At 43.7% G+C, this 18,384-nt stretch overlaps 2 protein-coding genes across 2 annotated transcripts in view; both read left to right on the forward strand.

The window, feature by feature from the left end:
- The first annotated feature begins 387 nt into the window (after positions 1-387).
- Positions 388-7,489, forward strand: anxa3a (annexin A3a). The gene is made up of 14 exons (XM_053421767.1): positions 388-449; positions 1,189-1,223; positions 1,312-1,362; positions 1,477-1,555; positions 2,131-2,225; positions 3,359-3,472; positions 3,967-4,057; positions 4,545-4,624; positions 4,742-4,798; positions 4,902-4,995; positions 5,297-5,392; positions 5,743-5,801; positions 6,286-6,408; positions 6,811-7,489. The coding sequence occupies exons 2-14, from the start codon at positions 1,209-1,211 to the stop codon at positions 6,868-6,870; spliced, it is 1,014 nt and encodes a 337-aa protein (XP_053277742.1). The 5' UTR covers positions 388-449; positions 1,189-1,208; the 3' UTR covers positions 6,871-7,489.
- Positions 7,490-12,518: 5,029 nt separating this feature from the next.
- The window catches only part of bmp2k (BMP2 inducible kinase), a 36,040-nt gene continuing 30,174 nt past the window's right edge, over positions 12,519-18,384 (forward strand). The window contains exon 1 of the mRNA XM_053421387.1: positions 12,519-13,254. Coding sequence (XP_053277362.1) covers positions 13,113-13,254 — 142 coding nt within the window. The 5' untranslated portion in view covers positions 12,519-13,112. The remainder of the gene's footprint in view (positions 13,255-18,384) is intronic.

The raw sequence follows: 18,384 nt of genomic DNA on the forward strand, positions 1-18,384 counted from the left end.
TACAAACTCCAAACGAGTCAAATGATCGTCCTGTGCAGCTCTGCCTTAAAAACACACACAGACACACACACACACACACGCGCACACACACACACACACACATCCTCATAAGTTGGCTTGACCATATTTTAATTTAGTTATTATTAATCACAGTCAATGATTCCTTATACGTCGTCAAACTCTCATGACAAAAAAGATGTGATTGAAGCAATAAACTTGATTTTAATCTACTATACATTTTTTAAATTTTCCATTATATCCTTTAATCAAACTGTATTTGGTGTTTAACACAAAACCTTATTATTGAGCGAAGTGGAAAAGGGGGATGTTTCCGACTGGGCCCTGAAGGCAGCACACGCACCTGAGCGCGGTGGGCGTGTCCCTGTTACTGACAAGGACATTAACCGGAGACAGAAGAGACTCATTCACTCGTTCACTCCGCAGCTCAGGTGAGACTTTCACTGTTTACTGGAAATATGTTGTTGTGTCTTTTCAACCTCGATGTTATTTGTGTTTGTTGCTTCATGGTATTCTCACTAGTATGCATATTTGTGTGTTTGTGTGTCTGTGTGTGTTTGTGTGTGAAGCTGCAGCACTGAACCTTTAATGGAGGCTCTCAGGTGTATTTGATTTACTCAGCTGATCACACACTACAACCGTATAGAGAAAAGTGCAATAAGGTTCCACTTGTATAATTAATAGATACCATATTATTTTACATATTATTATGTAAACCTCTTTTTTGTGATTTCACACTTTCTATATTCATACTATCTGAATACTATTGTGAATTCATACCCATGTATTTATGTTATATACATGTTTTTATCGCTGTATTGTTTTCTGTGTTTGTATTTTACTGCGTTGACGTTATACCCAAATATAACCAAAGAATTTCTATACTATGTTTACTTATCTGCATATATCTGGATATCCTCTATCTCCTTGTACTTAAACACAAAAACAGAGTTTTTACTGCAAACACCCGGTGCCACTGCACTTTACTCAAGTACATTTCTATTCAAACTGTACAGTGAGAGGTGTCTATCATTTATATAATCATATATTTAGATTTGATTGACTTTCTTATTCTCTCTTCTACCTCATTCTGACTCTGCTGCTGTGTGTGGCATCATTAAGGTCTTAACTTATCTTAACTTATCTTAACTTATCTCCTCTTGTTTCCAGAAGAAGATCCTCCTGTCATCATGTGTTCTTTATGGGTGAGACGAGTTCTATGTTTTCAATCTATTGAACAGGAAGTGACTGAAGGAGACTTTTCAAACTAAATCGGATCTGAATTCTCCACAGGAAAGCCTGGAGGATGAGATGGAGAGGGAGGCCCCCTCGACCCAATCAGAGGTAGGTGCAGTCGTCACTGGGAAGGTTACACAGCAGTGATGAAGATGATGAAGGTGATGAAGATTATGATGAGAAAAACAAACGGATGAATGAATGAATGTTTCTGTTCTGAAGGGAGCATGCATCAAGGACAAACTCGGGTTCAACGCAGAGGAAGATGCCGAGGCCCTGAAGGGAGCCATGAAGGGATTTGGTAAGCACACACACACACACACACACACACACACACACACACACACACACAATCACATCCTCATAAGTCGGCTTGACCATATTTTAATTTAGTTAATATTAATCACGGTCACTGATTCCTTAGACGTCGTCAAACTATCGTGACAAAGAAATGTGATTGAATCTCGACATTTAACAGATGAGCCATAAACTTTATTTTTATTTACTATAAATACAAAGAAAAGACAAAAACCAGAACTTAAAATAAACTTTATTTTGATTAACGTAAAGTCTAAAAATCTAAAGACACATTTCATGTCTTCTCTTCCTCAAACACTTTCTTTGAATTTCTTTGACAATTTTTTTCACATCTATCTTTCTATCTATAAATTCAAATCACTCTTAGATTTCCTTCCAGCCTTCATGACCTTGATGGTTGGACAGTGTGTGTGTGAGATAACACAAAAACCACCGGGTGGATTTCCATGTCACTGTTTTTTTTTACTTTGATATTTCTGACTTGATCTTCAAAACTAAAAAAAAGATCATCACTTTTAAAAGCCGCAGCATTAATCGCGTGTGATTCTTTCTTCTTAGGAACCAAAGAAAATATCCTGGTTGAAATTTTGACCCAGAGGAGCAACAAACAGCGGCAGCTCATCAGGGAAGCCTATGAGAAGCTCACAGGCGAGGTGAGACACCCCCCCCCCCCCCCCCCCCCGCCTCTCACCCCGTGTTGACCTGTTTGTTGACACAATTTCATATTTTATTGTGTGTGTGTGTACAGAAAGGGTTTAAGGCTGAACTCAAACGATCAGGTTTCTCTTCCCTTTGCTCCGACTCCGCCACATTTCCTCCTCGAGCTGGTTTGACTTCATTTCTGTCAGCGGGCGTTTTTAAGTGAGAGTGGAAATTCAAACAGCTCAGGGTGTTTCTATCAAAGTGTCAAACGAATGAGTTTCTGTTTGTTCAAACTCTTAACACACATTCATCAACAGTCACAGTTCAGTAGCTAACTTTGTAAAGGATTATTTTTTCAACATGTCCGTTTGTTTGTAGTGATTTTAGTTAATCTCCTAAAGAGTCTGACCTGACGTATCATCGTGAATTTCCTGTTCTGTGGTGATTGTTTGTAGGGGTGAGGGTAGGGCCTGTGTGTAGGGGTGAGGGTAGGGCCCGTGTGTAGGGGTGAGGGTAGGGCCTGTGTGTAGGGGTGAGGGTAGGGCCCGTGTGTAGGGGTGAGGGTAGGGCCTGTGTGTAGGGGTGAGGGTAGGGCCTGTGTGTAGGGGAGAGGGTAGGGCCTGTGTGTAGTGGTGAGGGTAGGGCCCATGTGTAGGGGAGAGGGTAGGGCCCGTGTGTAGGGGTGAGGGTAGGGCCCGTGTGTAGGGGTGAGGGTAGGGCCTGTGTGTAGGGGTGAGGGTAGGGCCTGATTGTAGGGGTGAGGGTAGGGCCTGTGTGTAGGGGTGAGGGTAGGGCCTGTGTGTAGGGGTGAGGGTAGGGCCTGTGTGTAGGGGTGAGGGTAGGGCCTGTGTGTAGGGGTGAGGGTAGGGCCTGTGTGTAGGGGTGAGGGTAGGGCCTGATTGTAGGGGTGAGGGTAGGGCCTGTGTGTAGGGGTGAGGGTAGGGCCTGTGTGTAGGGGTGAGGGTAGGGCCTGTGTGTAGGGGTGAGGGTAGGGCCTGTGTGTAGGGGTGAGGGTAGGGCCTGTGTGTGTCTGCCTGTGTGTGTCTGCCTGTGTGTGTCTGCCTGGGTGTGTCTGCCTGTGTGTGTCTGCCTGGGTGTGGCTGTTCTCTTTGTGCGCTCACATGCTTTTGTTTTAACGCTGCAGACGTTGATTCACGACCTGGAGAGTGAAACCCGCAGCAGCATGGAGGACGTGCTGGTGGCACTGGTCTCCACTCCGGCAGAGTTCGACTGCCACGAAGTGATGAGGGCAATGAAAGTCAGTGATTCCCCCAATTATTAACATTGATAATAATAATAATAAATTCCCACGCATCCTTGAAAACCTGGACATTTAAAGACTGCGACTTTGACAGTCGTGGGAATAACCTGGAGTTTAATTTGAATCATCAAACATCCTTAAATATTATTCATCGTCCTTGTTAGTGAGAATCTTTGCAATAACTTGCAACTTAAATTGTATTTACACGTTTTCAACCTATTAGTCGCCAGAAAAACTTCCTGGAAAGTAATTTCAGAAGCGTGTGAAAGTTACACGAGTGTTTGGAAGGAGCTCACAGATTTAAATCCATGTTTCTGATCCTGCTCAGTCTGTCTCTGTATTAGTGTCGAGTTTTTTCAGGGTAATTTCTTATTTAATCAGCCTGAATCATGTTAATATCTATGATTAGGGTGTTTTTAAGGGTTAGCAGATCAATGTAAATGCAGTGTGTGAACCTGCCGGGGTAAAGCAGCTGTGTGTGTTGGTTGCAGGGAGCTGGATCCAAAGACTCCATCCTGATTGACATCTTTGCATCGAGAACCAACGCACAGATCCGGGCTCTGAACGCCGTGTATCTGAAAGGTGAACACACGTCTTCAATCTGAAGACATGAGACATGAACACAACTCGTGGGACTGGAGCTCGAATCCAGGTCCATGTTTAAGGGAGGAAAGAAATTCTGATATCGATATTCATCTGCCAGGATGTTTTAAAACTTCTTAAGTGCTTGTTAACTCTTTAAACAAAGAAATGTAAGTTTAACCTTGAATAACTATAAAAAAAACATCCAGTATTATTTTATAAATTTTCACTTTAATTATATTATGACATGTCTGTGTTGTGTAATATCTCAGTTTCTCTGCTTTTAATTAATCTGCAACTATTTAAAAATCTTCTTAATGTACAAAGTTCTGAGTCTGGCTCTGATCTTAATGACATTTTTAATCATTCAGAACTTGAATTAGAAGTACTAGTTTTAAATTTCTGTCTTTCATACGAAAAACATTAGAACCACAAACTTTTTTTTTCAAATCCTCTGTTTTCATTCTGGATGTTTTTCCTCCCAAAGAAACCGAGAACCTGTTGGTCCAGGACCTGAGGAAGGAAGTGTCCGGCGACTTCGGCAAAGCGCTGCTCCTCCTGAACGAGGTTTGTCCCCGTGACACAGAGAAAGCTTTTTTAAAAACATTCCACATTTAATAACTTTACAAAATCATTTTTCTTTTACTGTGTCTCATGAGTTTTAACTTGTATTTTGGTTTCCAGGCGAAAAGGGACGAGAGCACCAGCGTTGACCGTTCGATGGCCCGAAAAGACGCTAATGTGCAGCATGATGCCTTTTTACAAAGAAAACTTTTAAAAAATACATATTTTTATGATAATTGTTTTTCAGTTTATCTTTAATGATCATCTATTTTGCACTCAGGATCTTCACGAAGCTTCGGAGAAGAAGTGGGGAACTGATGAGTCCAAGTTCATTGAAATCCTGTGTGGGAGGAGCATAAGTCAACTCAGACAAAGTACGTCCCTTTCAAAACATACTCGTGTTTATATCAGTCTGTAATATTTGTATTAATCTGTATTATATCTGTTCTGCATGTCAGGTTTCTGATGATATGTAATCCCTGTGTTCCCTGGTTCTGCTTCTTTAATTAAAACAATTCTAATAAAGAGTTAAACAAACAAAATGAGCAAAGAACAGGTTTGGTTTTAGTTTCAGCCGGCGTTTAACCTCTTTTATTAAATGTCTGCTTTCTTTAGATTAAATGTTGTTTCCTCCAATAACAGTCCACGTCCCTGCTCTTTGTTCTTCTGCTGCAGTTTGTGTCGAATACAAGAAGCTCAGCGATAAATCTCTGCAGGAGAGCATCGAGTCCGAGATGACTGGGGAGCTGGAGGAGCTGCTGGTGGCCATCGGTGAGTTCACTGGTTTATCACCTCACGCACCGTGTGGCCAAAAGCATGTGGACAGAGACCAGTGCTCTAGGTGTGTCGGGTTTCAAGATCCATTAATGGTTTCCTGAGAAATCTGGGAAAATGTCAATAAATCCTAAAAAAAACCTGTCCAATCCTGGATCGGCTAAAATGTCATTATTTGATTCAAATCCTTCGTGAAAATATAATAATATCATATTTAAAAAACAGCGGATCATGTCTTTGTTGAACGTTTTTAATGCTCACACCTGTTTTTTCCATTTAGTAAAAACGTCATCCTTTTATCTTTTGTAATAAATGTTTTTAAATCTGGTTTGTTTCTCCTCCTGCAGTGAAATGTGCGAAGTCCACTCCGGCCTACTTCGCAGAGGAGCTGCACAAGAGCATGAAGGTGAATCCACTGGTTTGATTTCACTGATTATTAAAGCAGAGGCAACTTTAAAGATCTAAATAATAATAGAGAACTCAATTTGATTATGTCCATTCTGTTATTTTACAGAACTCAACATTACACAAGATTAACTGGTTGTTTGAGACGTTGTGTTAGTTTCTCGGGGGATTTTTAACTCTGGTTATTTAGAAGCTAGAACACGTTTCACTTGAAGTCTCTCGGGAAAACAAAACTACATATTCTTGTGTTTTGCTCTTCAGGGCCACAGGACGTCTTGTGGCCCTGAATCTTGTTCTGTGAGGTCCTAGTGACCTTTTGACCTTTTGCCTCGCTGCCTCATCCTCGAGTTCTAGAAAACACCTTTCCCTGATCTGAGGAGATTCCTCTGAGGTGTCACAGAACAGGGCGGACGGACAGGAAGCAGCTGGCGCCCCGGGGCTGAGACGTTAGAATGTGGTTCTACTGTGTGGATCCTGTTTTTCAGGGCGGTGGAACCGATGAGGCGACTCTGTGCCGCATCATGGTGAGCCGGTCGGAGATCGACATGCTGGACATCAGAAAGAGTTTCAAGGAATTCAGGGAGTACTCCCTGCTCTCGGCCCTCGACGTGAGAATTCAATTTCAGGATTTGTGTCTTTCTTTTTTTAAAACTTGTTGTTTCATCTGCAACAAATACTGATTCAGGATATCTAGGTTGGATTTGAATGGTGGCCCTGAGACTCAACGATACACACACACACGATACAACCAACCAGACAAGTACCTGTGTAACAGGGTATGTTTGCTCATTTACTGAGGTTGTGAGTGTTTGCAGGGTGTGTTGTCAAATGAATGAGGTTTTATTCATTTGCATGGTTTTTTACATATGTCACCGGGTATAGAGCTTCAGGGCCACCGTACAAATAACAAACCTGGTTCCTACTTAGTTTACTTATCAACTGTATCGTCCCAGCTGACACTGTGTGTGTGTCTGTGTGTGTTTTCTCCTTGTTTGTGTTGTGTCCTGCAGTCGGATCTGTCCGGAGACTACGGCGAGTGCATGAAGACGATCTGCGGAGGAGACGACTGAATCCAGAAGAAACTTTCTGAAGCTTCTGTCTTTTGTTTCTTCTCCTCTTCTGTGTGATCATGGAAAAAAAAACTTTAAGAATAGTTTAAAAGGTGAAAAGATCCAGTGAAATGCTCGTGTGTGTGTCTGTAGTAATGAGCTTCTGCTGAAAATCCTCATAATACGACACATTTCACTCGTCAAGTACTCAAAGTTTGTTTTCTAACTTTTAAACTAATTCATAAGGTGACTCAAATTATTATCCAGTATATTAATCAATTAATGGGAATTTACTTGGGGCTTATTGATTAAGCATTTATTTACGAAACAGCTAAATTCATATATAGATATATTTAAAAAAAATTATATCTTTGGTGTTTTTGTTTTTGTTTAATCGTCTCTGTTAAAGTTGATCTGCTCAAACAGTTTCAACTTAAACTAAATTAAGGATTTATACATTATAAAAAATGTTTGAATAAAATAAGTGAAATTAGTGAATATAAAGACAAATTAAAATGAATTTAAAGATGAAGAATTGTATGAAAACAAAGATGTCAGCTGAACATTGAACTGTTGTGATGAACTGATCTGTTTGTTTCCTGCTTCCTTCTCTTCCAACTTCAATAAATGATAAATCAAATCTCTGCTGCTCCTAAAGTTTTTTTTCTTATCATCTTCTCTCACTGATGCAACTTACAGTCTGGTAGTTCAGCAATGTCACCAGCAGGGGGCGTCACTGAGCCAACAGCAGCTTTCCCTTCTGACTTTTTCACCTGGTTAAGTTTGAAACAGGGATTTTATCCTTTTACTTATAAAAGTTGTGTCACTGAAATCTGTGTATTTATATATATACACAGAATATATTTATACTCGTATAGTTTGCTAATTGACAGGAAATCAACTACATTAACTACAGCATTAAATATTAATGTACTGAAAAAAGTATAGTTATAAGTTCTCAGTCTTGAAAATGTTTCTGTTTTATATCACAACGTTAAAGCGTTGATATAAAAACAGTTCAGTTTATTAATGAACATGAGCGACGCACTCGCTGAATAAACGTGACCCCAGCAAATCCTCTGTATTGTAACTATGTATCTAACTATGATATATTCTAATATAAACTTTTGTATTATCATATTGCAATGACAGTTCAGAATAAGTGTAAAAACATGTTTGATTAAACCTGTTTTTGCTTTTAACGTCATAGCTTATTCTAACATCTAACAGCTGCTGCATCTGTAGAAAATGCCTCTGTATTTTTAATAAGGGGAGGGGGGGGGGGGGGGGTTATATCCACGTCACTGCTGATTGGATCAGCACCTCTGATACAACGGAACAGAGGAAACTAACCTGGAAGCCCGGTGACACCGTTTCAAGCAAACATGTCATGTTCATCCTGAGGCTCTTAAAGAGACAGGAGCTGAAACCAGGGGTTTGAGACAGAGGCTGAACAGAGGATCAGCAGCGATGGACGGTCTGAGGAACGTGACGTGTTTTATGAACATCAGAGAATGAAAACATTCTACAGTCATAACACAAATCAAAATGATCAAGCTGGAGATGTCTCCTATAACTCTAATAATAGGTGCATTTCCAGATCGACTGGTAAGGAACCAGGCCGCCTGCTCACGTCTACAGAGGAAATATAATGTTTCATAAATCCTGTCTGTTTTATTTGTGCTGTGAAACACCGGAGCTGCAGCCTCTGGTCTCGTCCAGATGAGATCTCCAGACCGGGTCCTCGTCCTGCTCCAGCAGCTCCTGTCCACACGTCCCTGCGTCCTGCAGGGGGCCCTCAGTCAAACTCAGGCCTCTCGCATTCTATTGAGGCGGATGACAGCCTGAGGGCGAAGGCGTTTCCTCGTTAAAGCCACAATAATCACCCAGAGTCCTTCACTCTGCAGCACCCCCCCTGTCTTTATCTCCACTGAAGGAAAACAGGAAGAGATACTTCCTCGTCCTGTGACAGCTTCACACACGTCCCCGGCCTCCATGTGTGTGTGTTTGTTGGGATAGTGACAAAGAGGTCGGAGGGTTATCAGCAAAGAATAATATTTTTAAAACACGTATTTCACATCATCCATGTGACCGACTTTCTCTCAGGCTGTAACATACCAGCTCTTAGACAGAGTGTGAAAGTGTTTTAAATGTGGTTTTGGTCATAGTTAAATAAAAATGTCAAAGAAATCTTTCTCTCAGAATTGAATGATGGTCGTTTGTGTAAAATCCTGCTGACAATCAAGTAAACAAACAAGTAAACAAACACATAACATAGTGGCGGAGGTAATAAATCCCTTTTTTTTTATAAATAAATGTACTTCAGGTGCTTTAAATGTTTTTTTTTTAATAACACTTTCACTCAACATTAATGTTGTTCTTTCTACATATGATATGAACACATTGAAATTAGCTTCATACTTTATACCTTTGGTACTTGAAGTATGAATCTATTGTTATACTTTTGTTCAGTGCACAGAGTGTAGATAAAGATGTTTATATAATTTAAGATGTTTATCTTTATTTGAGTCTGTGGTTCAGAGTGTTTTTACATTGTGGATTTACCAAAGTAAAACTGAGTAAACCTGATGTGGATCAAGACTCGAGTATAGTATTCATGCAGCCTTGTCTCATCAAGTAGGAACAGTAGGAAGGACAAGTGTATTCTGCATTACTGTAGTTTTTATACATCTAAGAGTATTTACTTCTTTATATCAGACTGTCTGTAGTTCTTTTAACATCAGACTGTCTGTAGTTCTTTATAATGTATGAAGCCTGTATTTTGTGACTGTATCTTCTGTGACAATGTGATTTCTCAGAGTCTCGCTCTGTGCAGAAAATGAAACTCGTGTGGGAGCGTAGGGGAAATGTAGGCCAAGTTCGCCCATGCTCCCTCCCTGTGTGTGTGTGTGTGTGTGTGTGTCTGTGTGTGTGTGTGTGTGATGCCAAGTGTTAAGTGTAGCTTTTTCTCCCTCTTGATGTGACTCCAGGAAATATAAGCTTGTCCAGTGATGTTCCCTCCCTGTGAAGTCTCCATTCATGAAGCGAGCTGCCAGTCAGACATTACTGCTTCACCGTGTCAGGAGGGAATCGAACCGCCGGCACGACCGATCGTAGGAACATCGAGGACACGGAGATTCCACCAGATTCTCCTACTGATGATTTCCAGTTACACTTTCTCTGTGAAGCTGCAACATCCTACATGCAGCGATAACTTCATAATTCATAATTGACTTGAATTTGATCCATTAAATCTTTAAATAACAAGAATGTGAATCCATTGATGAACATTATTTAAGTATTATTAGACTGTATCCTGTTTCCTCACAAACAATATCAAGCCCTTTACAGTCACATAGGTGGAACTGGTTTTTTATGATTTTGGGGAGATGTAAGTGGGCTGTGCTGGGAGGTCAAAGGTCAGAGGTCGGCGCAGGAACCGGTTCCAGCAGGACGGGTGTGTGTCCTGATGTCTGTGTCTCTGTGTTCACACACCAACAGGTGGCGTCATACACCTCACCGGCCGCAGCACAACAATAAGTGTGTCAGGGAGTGAAGAACCCCCCCCCCCCCCTCCCTGTAGAGACAGGATGTATCCAGACATGAGGTGTGGGGGGGTTTGTACGGTCATGTGACCCGGCTCTGCTCCTCCTCGTCTCTTATGTAATCCCCATCTCTGTCATGTGCTCCACCAACAACCACTGACCTCAATATGCTGACTGGGACCAGTATCCACAGACCAAGACGGGTTCTTCGACTCTGGAGGACGATGCACGAGTTCGACGGTGAAGACATGAGAGGGCGAGGAAATGAAAGTGTTGGATCCTCCGGCCCACACACTCGCCTTTTGTTCACAAGGCCGCAGGCAGCTCCCCCCCCCCCCCCCCCCGGCTCTGTCTGCTGACACATCACATTGTTGTTTCTTCCTCTGCTGCATCATTAGAGATCAATTCACAGCCGTAATAACCAGAGCCCCATGTGAAAGAGACCAGCAGTGCTTTCCACCGGCAGATCACAGCCACAGACGAGGACAGAGCTTTGATGGTGATTTTTATTTTGAATAATAAGTGTGAGGCAGGAGGTGACGTCGCTCCAGAGCAGCCGGAGCTTTGTGTCTCTTTCTCTCTGTGCACTAAATTCTTTTCCAGCCTCTTTTTATTATTTTCTCCTTCCTCCACCAAGCTGCTCAGACTGTCTGTGGCTGACACCGCCCAGTTAGAGATGAGTAGTGTCTGGGCGCCCTGCTCTGGAAGAACATTCCTGCCGAGACGTGAACAATAAAGTCGGGATTTCTCTATAGAATTTCTTCAAACGTCATATTTTGTGACCCAGATATGAATATGGGGTTGAGGCACAGCTACAAACAGTACATGTAAGGGCTATAGCTACAAATGAAACTGTAAGTGGCGTTATTACAACTAACAAGTCAAAAATAATCAAATTTTGAGTAATAACACGAAGATGTTGTGTTTACTTTACGGTTGGGAAAAATACATTCAACCAAGAAGCCGGTATCAGTGAACTTTTTGGACTTTATTGTCCAAACAAATGACTCACGACAGGATTCAGTTGTCATAATTGTTGCCGATTAATCTGCTGTCAGACGTGCACTGAGATATGTGTGTGTTGATGTTGTTTCTAACAAGTGACGGATCTGAAACTGGAAGAATACAAACATCTCACTATTGCGTAAGAGACGCTGACGAACTTGGAATTACAACAGGATTCCAGAGTGTTTGGTGATGAGGGCCGACGTGGGCGTGGATGAGCAGTCAACAAAACCCCTGAACTTTCCACAGCAGAAGTTATGCGTCATATTTCGCCTCCTGCTGCTCTACAGGCTCCGCCCCTTAGCCTGAATGTGCCAGACATTTGTTACTCGTTGCAAAATCCCCGGCGTTCTTTCTATGTGAAAGGTAAACTCTAGAAAAGGGCATTGCGATTCAAATTCAATTGGAAACTCTGTCATTACCAACTTTTTGGCCTAATATTTCCTCTGATATCCTCATCTGGAGCCACGTTTGTGCGAGAATCATATTTAGGCTAAAAATTTGGTGTTAATGAGGCAGTTTCCAGTCGTATTTGAATGTCGGTGCTTCCAGACACTTGGATCACCAGTTACTTCAATTATAATGGATTTGAATGCAACTCTGTTTATCCCTGAAAGTCAAAAAGTGTTTTGTGGACTCAACCACTTCCCCCACCACCTCCCTCCACATACACTGTGATGAGGACATAATGATCTATCCCTTAGATATTAATAAATAATCTCATAATGTATCTTGTAAGTATCGTGTCGGTTAATTTCGACTGATTATTATTATGTATTTTGTTAAAATCACAGGTAACACTGGGTCTGGCACTGTTTCTCTTCCATACAATCTCCACTCCGCCGCACCAATCACAACGCGGGCGGGGGGCGGGGCAGGGCCGCTTCAGGCTCGGTTGTCTCTGGTAAACAACAAACCGCCCACCTGCTCTGCAGCCTAACGTCGGGGAGGAACCACGAGTCTGACCCGGGGGAGCGGAGCTGACCCAGAGGGACCGAGCCAAGGCGCCTCGTCCGGGGGACACCTCTCAAGCTACAGCCGCTGTCTCGTGTCTGCACCGGGGCTCCCACAGCGCGCTCCTGGCCCGCGCGGCTGGATCAACTCAGCCGCCTGGCGACGCTCGTCAGCCGCCAACCACAACCACCAGCACCGCAGCAGCAGCAGCAGCTAGCGGGCTAACTAGCCTCCAGCGGAGTGGACAGGTAGCCGTGGAACAACAAGCCGGATTTGAGGAGGGGTCACCCGGCTGGATATATTCAAGGGAGGAGGTGTTGATAACCCGCTGTACCCGACGCTTTGCCGCGCTTGTCCCGGCTCCTGGCTCCGGTGTCTCCGCAGCCTCCTGACCCGCTCGCCGCCGAGTTCATGCGCGCTAGCCTCGGCTGGTGCTTGCTAGCAGGGATGTGTCACCGCAGCTAACGGACCCCACACTTGTGTTCGCCTGTGTTGTGGTCCCCGAGAGGCCGAAGAGGGGGGTGCATCATCCCGCCTAACGCCTGCTCATCCGCCGTGCTTTTAATGTCGTGTCCCCCGCCGGCGACTGGTCCATCCAGAAGAACCAGACGCGGGGCATGCAGGAGGAGAAAACCCCGCAGATAAGCAGATAGGACACGGGGACAGCAACTCTACTGGGTCGGTTCGATTGACCCACTAAACCGGGCGTTTTATACAGCATCAGACGGGCGGACTGAGAGAGGGAGGTGGGGCGGAAGGATGAAGAAGTTTTCCCGGATGCCAAAGTCGGAGAGCGGCGGGCTCGGAGGGTCCGGCTCCAGCTCCGGGGTCAGCAGCTACCTCGGGAAAGTGTTCGCGGTGGGTCGGTACCAGGTGACCGTGGAGGAGCTGGTGGCTGAGGGTGAGTACACCGGAGACACCGTGATATTCTGCGGGACACACCCGTCCTCCTGCCGGGATCCACCCCCCACATGCTCCTCTTTATGGGGGCTGGTAATTGGTCTTTTCACATTTTTCCTCCCTGAACATCTGCAGCAAATTTCTTACTTGTCCCAGGCTCTGGTGCTTTAACTGGGACACCAGGGGACATGGCTGGAAGTAGAACTGGAAACCCACCCCTCTTCCAGCTGTGGGCTACATCCTGTTTCTTAGGGGGGTGGTGGTGGTGGTGGGGGGGCCTGAGCCTCCTGTGTCAACATCCACATGTAAACTTCATCCAACATGTTCATACAAGCTCTCCTGCAGTGTGCATGAGGATTAATGTGGGGGGGGGGGGGCGAGTGTAAAAGGTTTTAGTCTCTTCTCCATAGACTTCAGATTCTGTCCTGTTGTGTTCACGTCCACTCAAATGAAATCCCAGGACACACAGATGTCCCAGTATGATCCAGTTAGTCATCAGGGTGGTTAGTCGTCTTTTTTATCCTCGTCACTACAGAATTAGTTGAGAATAACTTGAGGAGACTTTACTGGAAGAGTTCATTCAACTTTCAAAATATGATTCTCAGAAATGGTTTAGTCTAGACTGGACACAACCTAAATATCTGGTGTGAAAGGTCGGAGCCCGGTCCAGAGTCTAGATGTGTTGTCTCTATCTGGTTTTAACTGAACCAGGGTTCCACATTGGTGGTGATGACAGGAAATACATGACACACCAAATTCTTCAGTGTGCTCCCTTAATTACAATATGAAGCAAACACTCACTGGATCAAATGTAAACAATTCAGACATGGACCTGGGTTCAGACCCATGTTCAGATCTGGGTTCAGACCTGGGTTCAGACCTGGGTTCAGACTTTCAGGTGTGAGAACGTCCTGTTGTTAGAGGATTTAAAAAAAGCTTCTTTCAGACAAACACTGAGTTCCCCCAGAGGAGCTTTATGTGTTATTGCATAAAAAAGCTGGAAAGTTAATGGACATTAATAAATATATTTAGCCTGTGAGTTGATAACGTTACTGAAATGGCCGAGCGTGTTCCTTCCAGTATCTCAGCGTTTTGTAAACACAACACAACACGAACCCGATCTCACTAAATTCCGTCTGTGTCATCATAAAATCATGTGAAGTGGTTCGGCTACCAGCAGACAACAAGGTGACACCGTGACCTTTACTCTTCATTGAGTCTCCAGGTAAGAGCCGGGTTGTCTCGGCCTGTCTGGGCCCGTCTGCGCTGCTCGACCAATCACATCACACTGTGATTAATGTGCAGCACAGCATCCTCCTCTGCATTTAGAAATATGAAAGACCAAGTAGGAAAACAGTTTCCTACTAGAGCAGATGTACGATTACTCTACCGACACATTTTGTAGAAGTGTAAGAAGGATGTTTAAAATCTTCTTGAGTCAATAAAGACGTCCTGGTGTCTCTACGGTGTCAAACAGGAAGAACGGGCAGAGTTCAAATAATAACTTGTCAAATTAAGTCCAATGAGTCAATTCAGTATTGGTTCTCTAATGGAAGATAATACTTCAGTGAGAAGTTCCTTAAAGGATTCTATTTTGGATTTTATTCTGAATTTGATGTTCTCTGTTTTCAAACTAAAAGTGGACCAGCAGCATTTCCAACATTCTAATTTTCTCAAAACTCGGTAGTAGTGAATGCAGTAAAAGCAATATTTGAACAACACTTAAATGTAGTTTTGTGGATGTAGCCTCTCGACCCTCGGTTTGTGATGAATCCTGTGCTCTGTGAATAAACCTCCTGCCAAGAAACACAGAATAGAAAACTCAAGAACAAGCTGCAGCTACGTTAAACCCAGTAAATCCCTCAGTTCTGCATTAGTAATGTAAACACACTCTTGCACCAGCAGCTTGAGGATGCTCTGGTAAAGATGGAGCTCTCTCTGGTGTGGTGAGTGCTTAGGCAGCGGAGAGCTTTACTCTGGGAGCACTGGTCCCATGCGCTGGTCCCACTCGGCACCACAGAGCCTCTAACCAGCAGCCGACTGGGTAACCGGCCCTCGATGGGACGTCTTGTTCTATTTAAAGACCTGCTGGGCTGTTAGATAGGTGAATTATCAGGGTTGAATTTACTTCTTTTGTGGCTTTGAGTGAAAAAACACACAATTTACTGATGCTATCGATCCAGTTCTTCCTGTTGTCTTCACCGGGCTTGTTACCAGAGGAGGTAAATAGCAGTGGTGAGTTTTCCAGGGTTTTTATTGAGGGCTGCTGCACACTGGAGTGTCACTGGGTCAGTTGTGCGACTGATTGTCCCGATAGTGAGTGGATCATGTGATGTTTGTGAGTGGCTCGTGTCCCATTCACTCACTCAACTGTTGCACAGCAGCTGTGCCACTTTAATGAAGAGCACGAGTTTCCCCCGTAAAGCCGAACACTCAGACATAGTTTTCTGTAGAAAGGAAACCAAATAAAACGCAGGAAAACATGACATCACTTCAATATATATTCAGATTAAACTTGTATTAAGCTCAAAAGCTCCTGACACCACTTGGTGAGCAGTTCTTTCCAGTGATACACGTGTATCTGCAGAGAGGAATGGTTTTTACATTGAGTAGGAACACAGTCATTTCCGTCCAGTGCTCTTCAGCCTCTGTGGTTTCTCCTCAGCGCCGTCAGATTCTGTCTCCGAGAGGAACTCAGAAAATGACAAGTGGGAACAGGATGCATCTGTGAGCATGTCACCCTTCATCCACTAACTCTCACTGCACCAGGTTCCTGGTTCCGTCTCGGGAAAGTCTTAGAATGCACAGAAATACATTTGATAGAACTATTTGGAAAAAGTTGGGTAGTTGCACATAAAGCAGACGTCAGACTACAAACACTGGAACTCTCTCATATCTCGACACATTTGTTTTAAAATAATAGTTTTAATTCATTTCACTGATTTTAAAAAAAGGTAGCATAGAAAAGTGAAGCCAAAGCGTCTCAAGTGCCCCCTGGTGGCTGGCCGTAGTATCGGTCAAAACTCCCTCCGTGTGATTTTAGTTGTCCCGTTTCTGAAAAGTTTGGTTTTAGTTTAGATATCGAAAGCTATAATAAATTTGCTGCATCGTATATATTGGTAAAATCGCGCCATTCATTTGTATGTGGGATGTTTTGGCTTCATTTCTGGATAGTGGGCGGAGTTGGAGACACTGTTTGTGCTGGTTCATACTTAAATTCTTTAAAAAGTCCCAGTTTGAGCAGCAACACAAACTGTTCCCAGAGTAATGCTCCTATATGCTGTGGTAATGTTTCATCAGGCTCTTTGCCGAGCGGCAGCAGCAGCAGATAACGTCTCTGGAACATGTTTGTCAGCTCAACCTGCACAGTCGCCCTCATGTCAGTGTTATTAATTGACCAGGCCACTCGCTGCAGGTACAAGGTTAATATTTGCATGTGTCTGTTATTTCTCTCTCTCTCTTGGCGGGTGGTTTCACTTCCAGGTTTTCAAGCTCGTTAACTGCAACTTTATTATTTTTATCGCTGCTTAAGTCCAGACTTTGTGCTTCGCTGAACCCTCCTCACATTGGAGAGCTTCAAATCAGGCCTGCCTCTCAGCTGGTCCGTCTCCTAATGACACACGTCTGTCACTAAACAAAAAGCCCCTCTTCTCCCTCGACATGCTGACTTCACATAACTTCACCCGGGTGCTCGCTGTCAGCGGATTCTGGACATGTTGTCTCTGTGAGTCACCGGCTGCAGAGCGGCGAGCAGCGTGAGACGTCTGGACCTCGGCTGAAGCGACTCGCTGACCACGGCGAGCCACAGATTGTGCAAACAGGAGAAACGCAAACAGTGTCTCCATGCAAACAGTTTGTGTGTTTGTGGTGCACACGTGGCCTCTTCACCTTTAGCTTTGTCACTTGGGAATCTGGATTGACGCCATGCATTCACCAAAAACCGGTTTATCAGTTCAAATGAAGTTCCAGCTGATGTTTCTCTCGCAGTGACGCCACAAGCACTTGGGAGTTGTGTTTGTTGAGCTCTGTGTTGTGAATTTGTGTTGAGAAGATAATGAATAGAAGCTGAAGCCGACTGTTGAGTAAATATACTTTGGATATCTGCTGCCCTTTGGGTGTCCGACTCAGTTTAGATAAAGTCCAAAGCTCGCGGCTGAGTGATGTGGTTGAAATCAGTACTAGTGATAATATTTTCCTATGATAGTGATTGAAACACAATTTCCTCGGTCTGGTGTTTTTACAGCGATGCCTTGCTCTTTAGTCTGGAAGCAGCTCTGAGTTAAAACAACAGCCAGATAAGAATTTACAACTCTGGAAACCGGCAGTTGTTTCTCCTCGAGTGGATTTGATTGGCCGACACAGCGGCTTGCAGGATGACATCACTTTGTGTCAAAGTTGAGTTATGCACAACTTTTGTTTGTATGACCCTGTTTTCTGTTAGGAGGACGTATTTCATAACAATGGGCTTCACTCGTCTTTCTGAGAGGAAGGAGCTGTGGTGGTAACGTTGTGAAACATAGATGACGAGATGGAAACTAGGATATCACTTAGTAAATATATATACTAAGTATCTGGGTTAGGGATAAATATACTACATTTAAGATAAGATGGGATCAAATATTTTTTACAGGAGCAATATTTAAAAGGAGGAAAACAAGACAGCAAGTGGACACTAGAATAAAATGAAACTAAACTTCTTCAGATTTGCGTATAGATTGTTGTGATGTCATAAGACTTCATCGATCACTGCAGTGCAGTTCTGATGTTTTTTTTTTTTTTAATGACCTATTTGATCCTTGCTCTCTGCCGGGGGGGGGTGAGAATGCACTGACATTATTAGCATACTGTACTGGTGATGAATGGGCGCATTGTGCCCTTGTGTTGTCTTATTCCAGACCCCAGAAAGAATGCTGGTACGATGCAGCTCTTGGTCCCGTGATGGGAACCGGTGCCTTTGTGCTTGCTCATTGAGGCCTTCTTGTTTCTGCATCTCTGCCACTGCCCCCCCCCCCCCCCCAAACCCCTACCCTCCCCTTTTGGTGAAACGGCAAATGAATGGTTTTCTACCGATTCATCGTCGCCTGATCTGAGGGCAGCATCGAGCCAAACGAGGGTGTGACCTCGGCTCAGA

The sequence above is a fragment of the Pleuronectes platessa genome, chromosome 4 (genome assembly GCF_947347685.1).
Source record: "Pleuronectes platessa chromosome 4, fPlePla1.1, whole genome shotgun sequence".
NCBI lineage: Eukaryota > Metazoa > Chordata > Actinopteri > Pleuronectiformes > Pleuronectidae > Pleuronectes > Pleuronectes platessa.

What these genes read in the sequence shown, in the direction of transcription:
- anxa3a (XM_053421767.1), top strand. An exon ending in AAGTGATGAGGGCAATGAAA is followed by an intron (nt 3,473 to 3,966) that starts GTCAGTGATTCC and finishes TGTTGGTTGCAG; the next exon opens with GGAGCTGGATCCAAAGACTC. An exon ending in GGAGCTGCTGGTGGCCATCG is followed by an intron (nt 5,393 to 5,742) that starts GTGAGTTCACTG and finishes CTCCTCCTGCAG; the next exon opens with TGAAATGTGCGAAGTCCACT.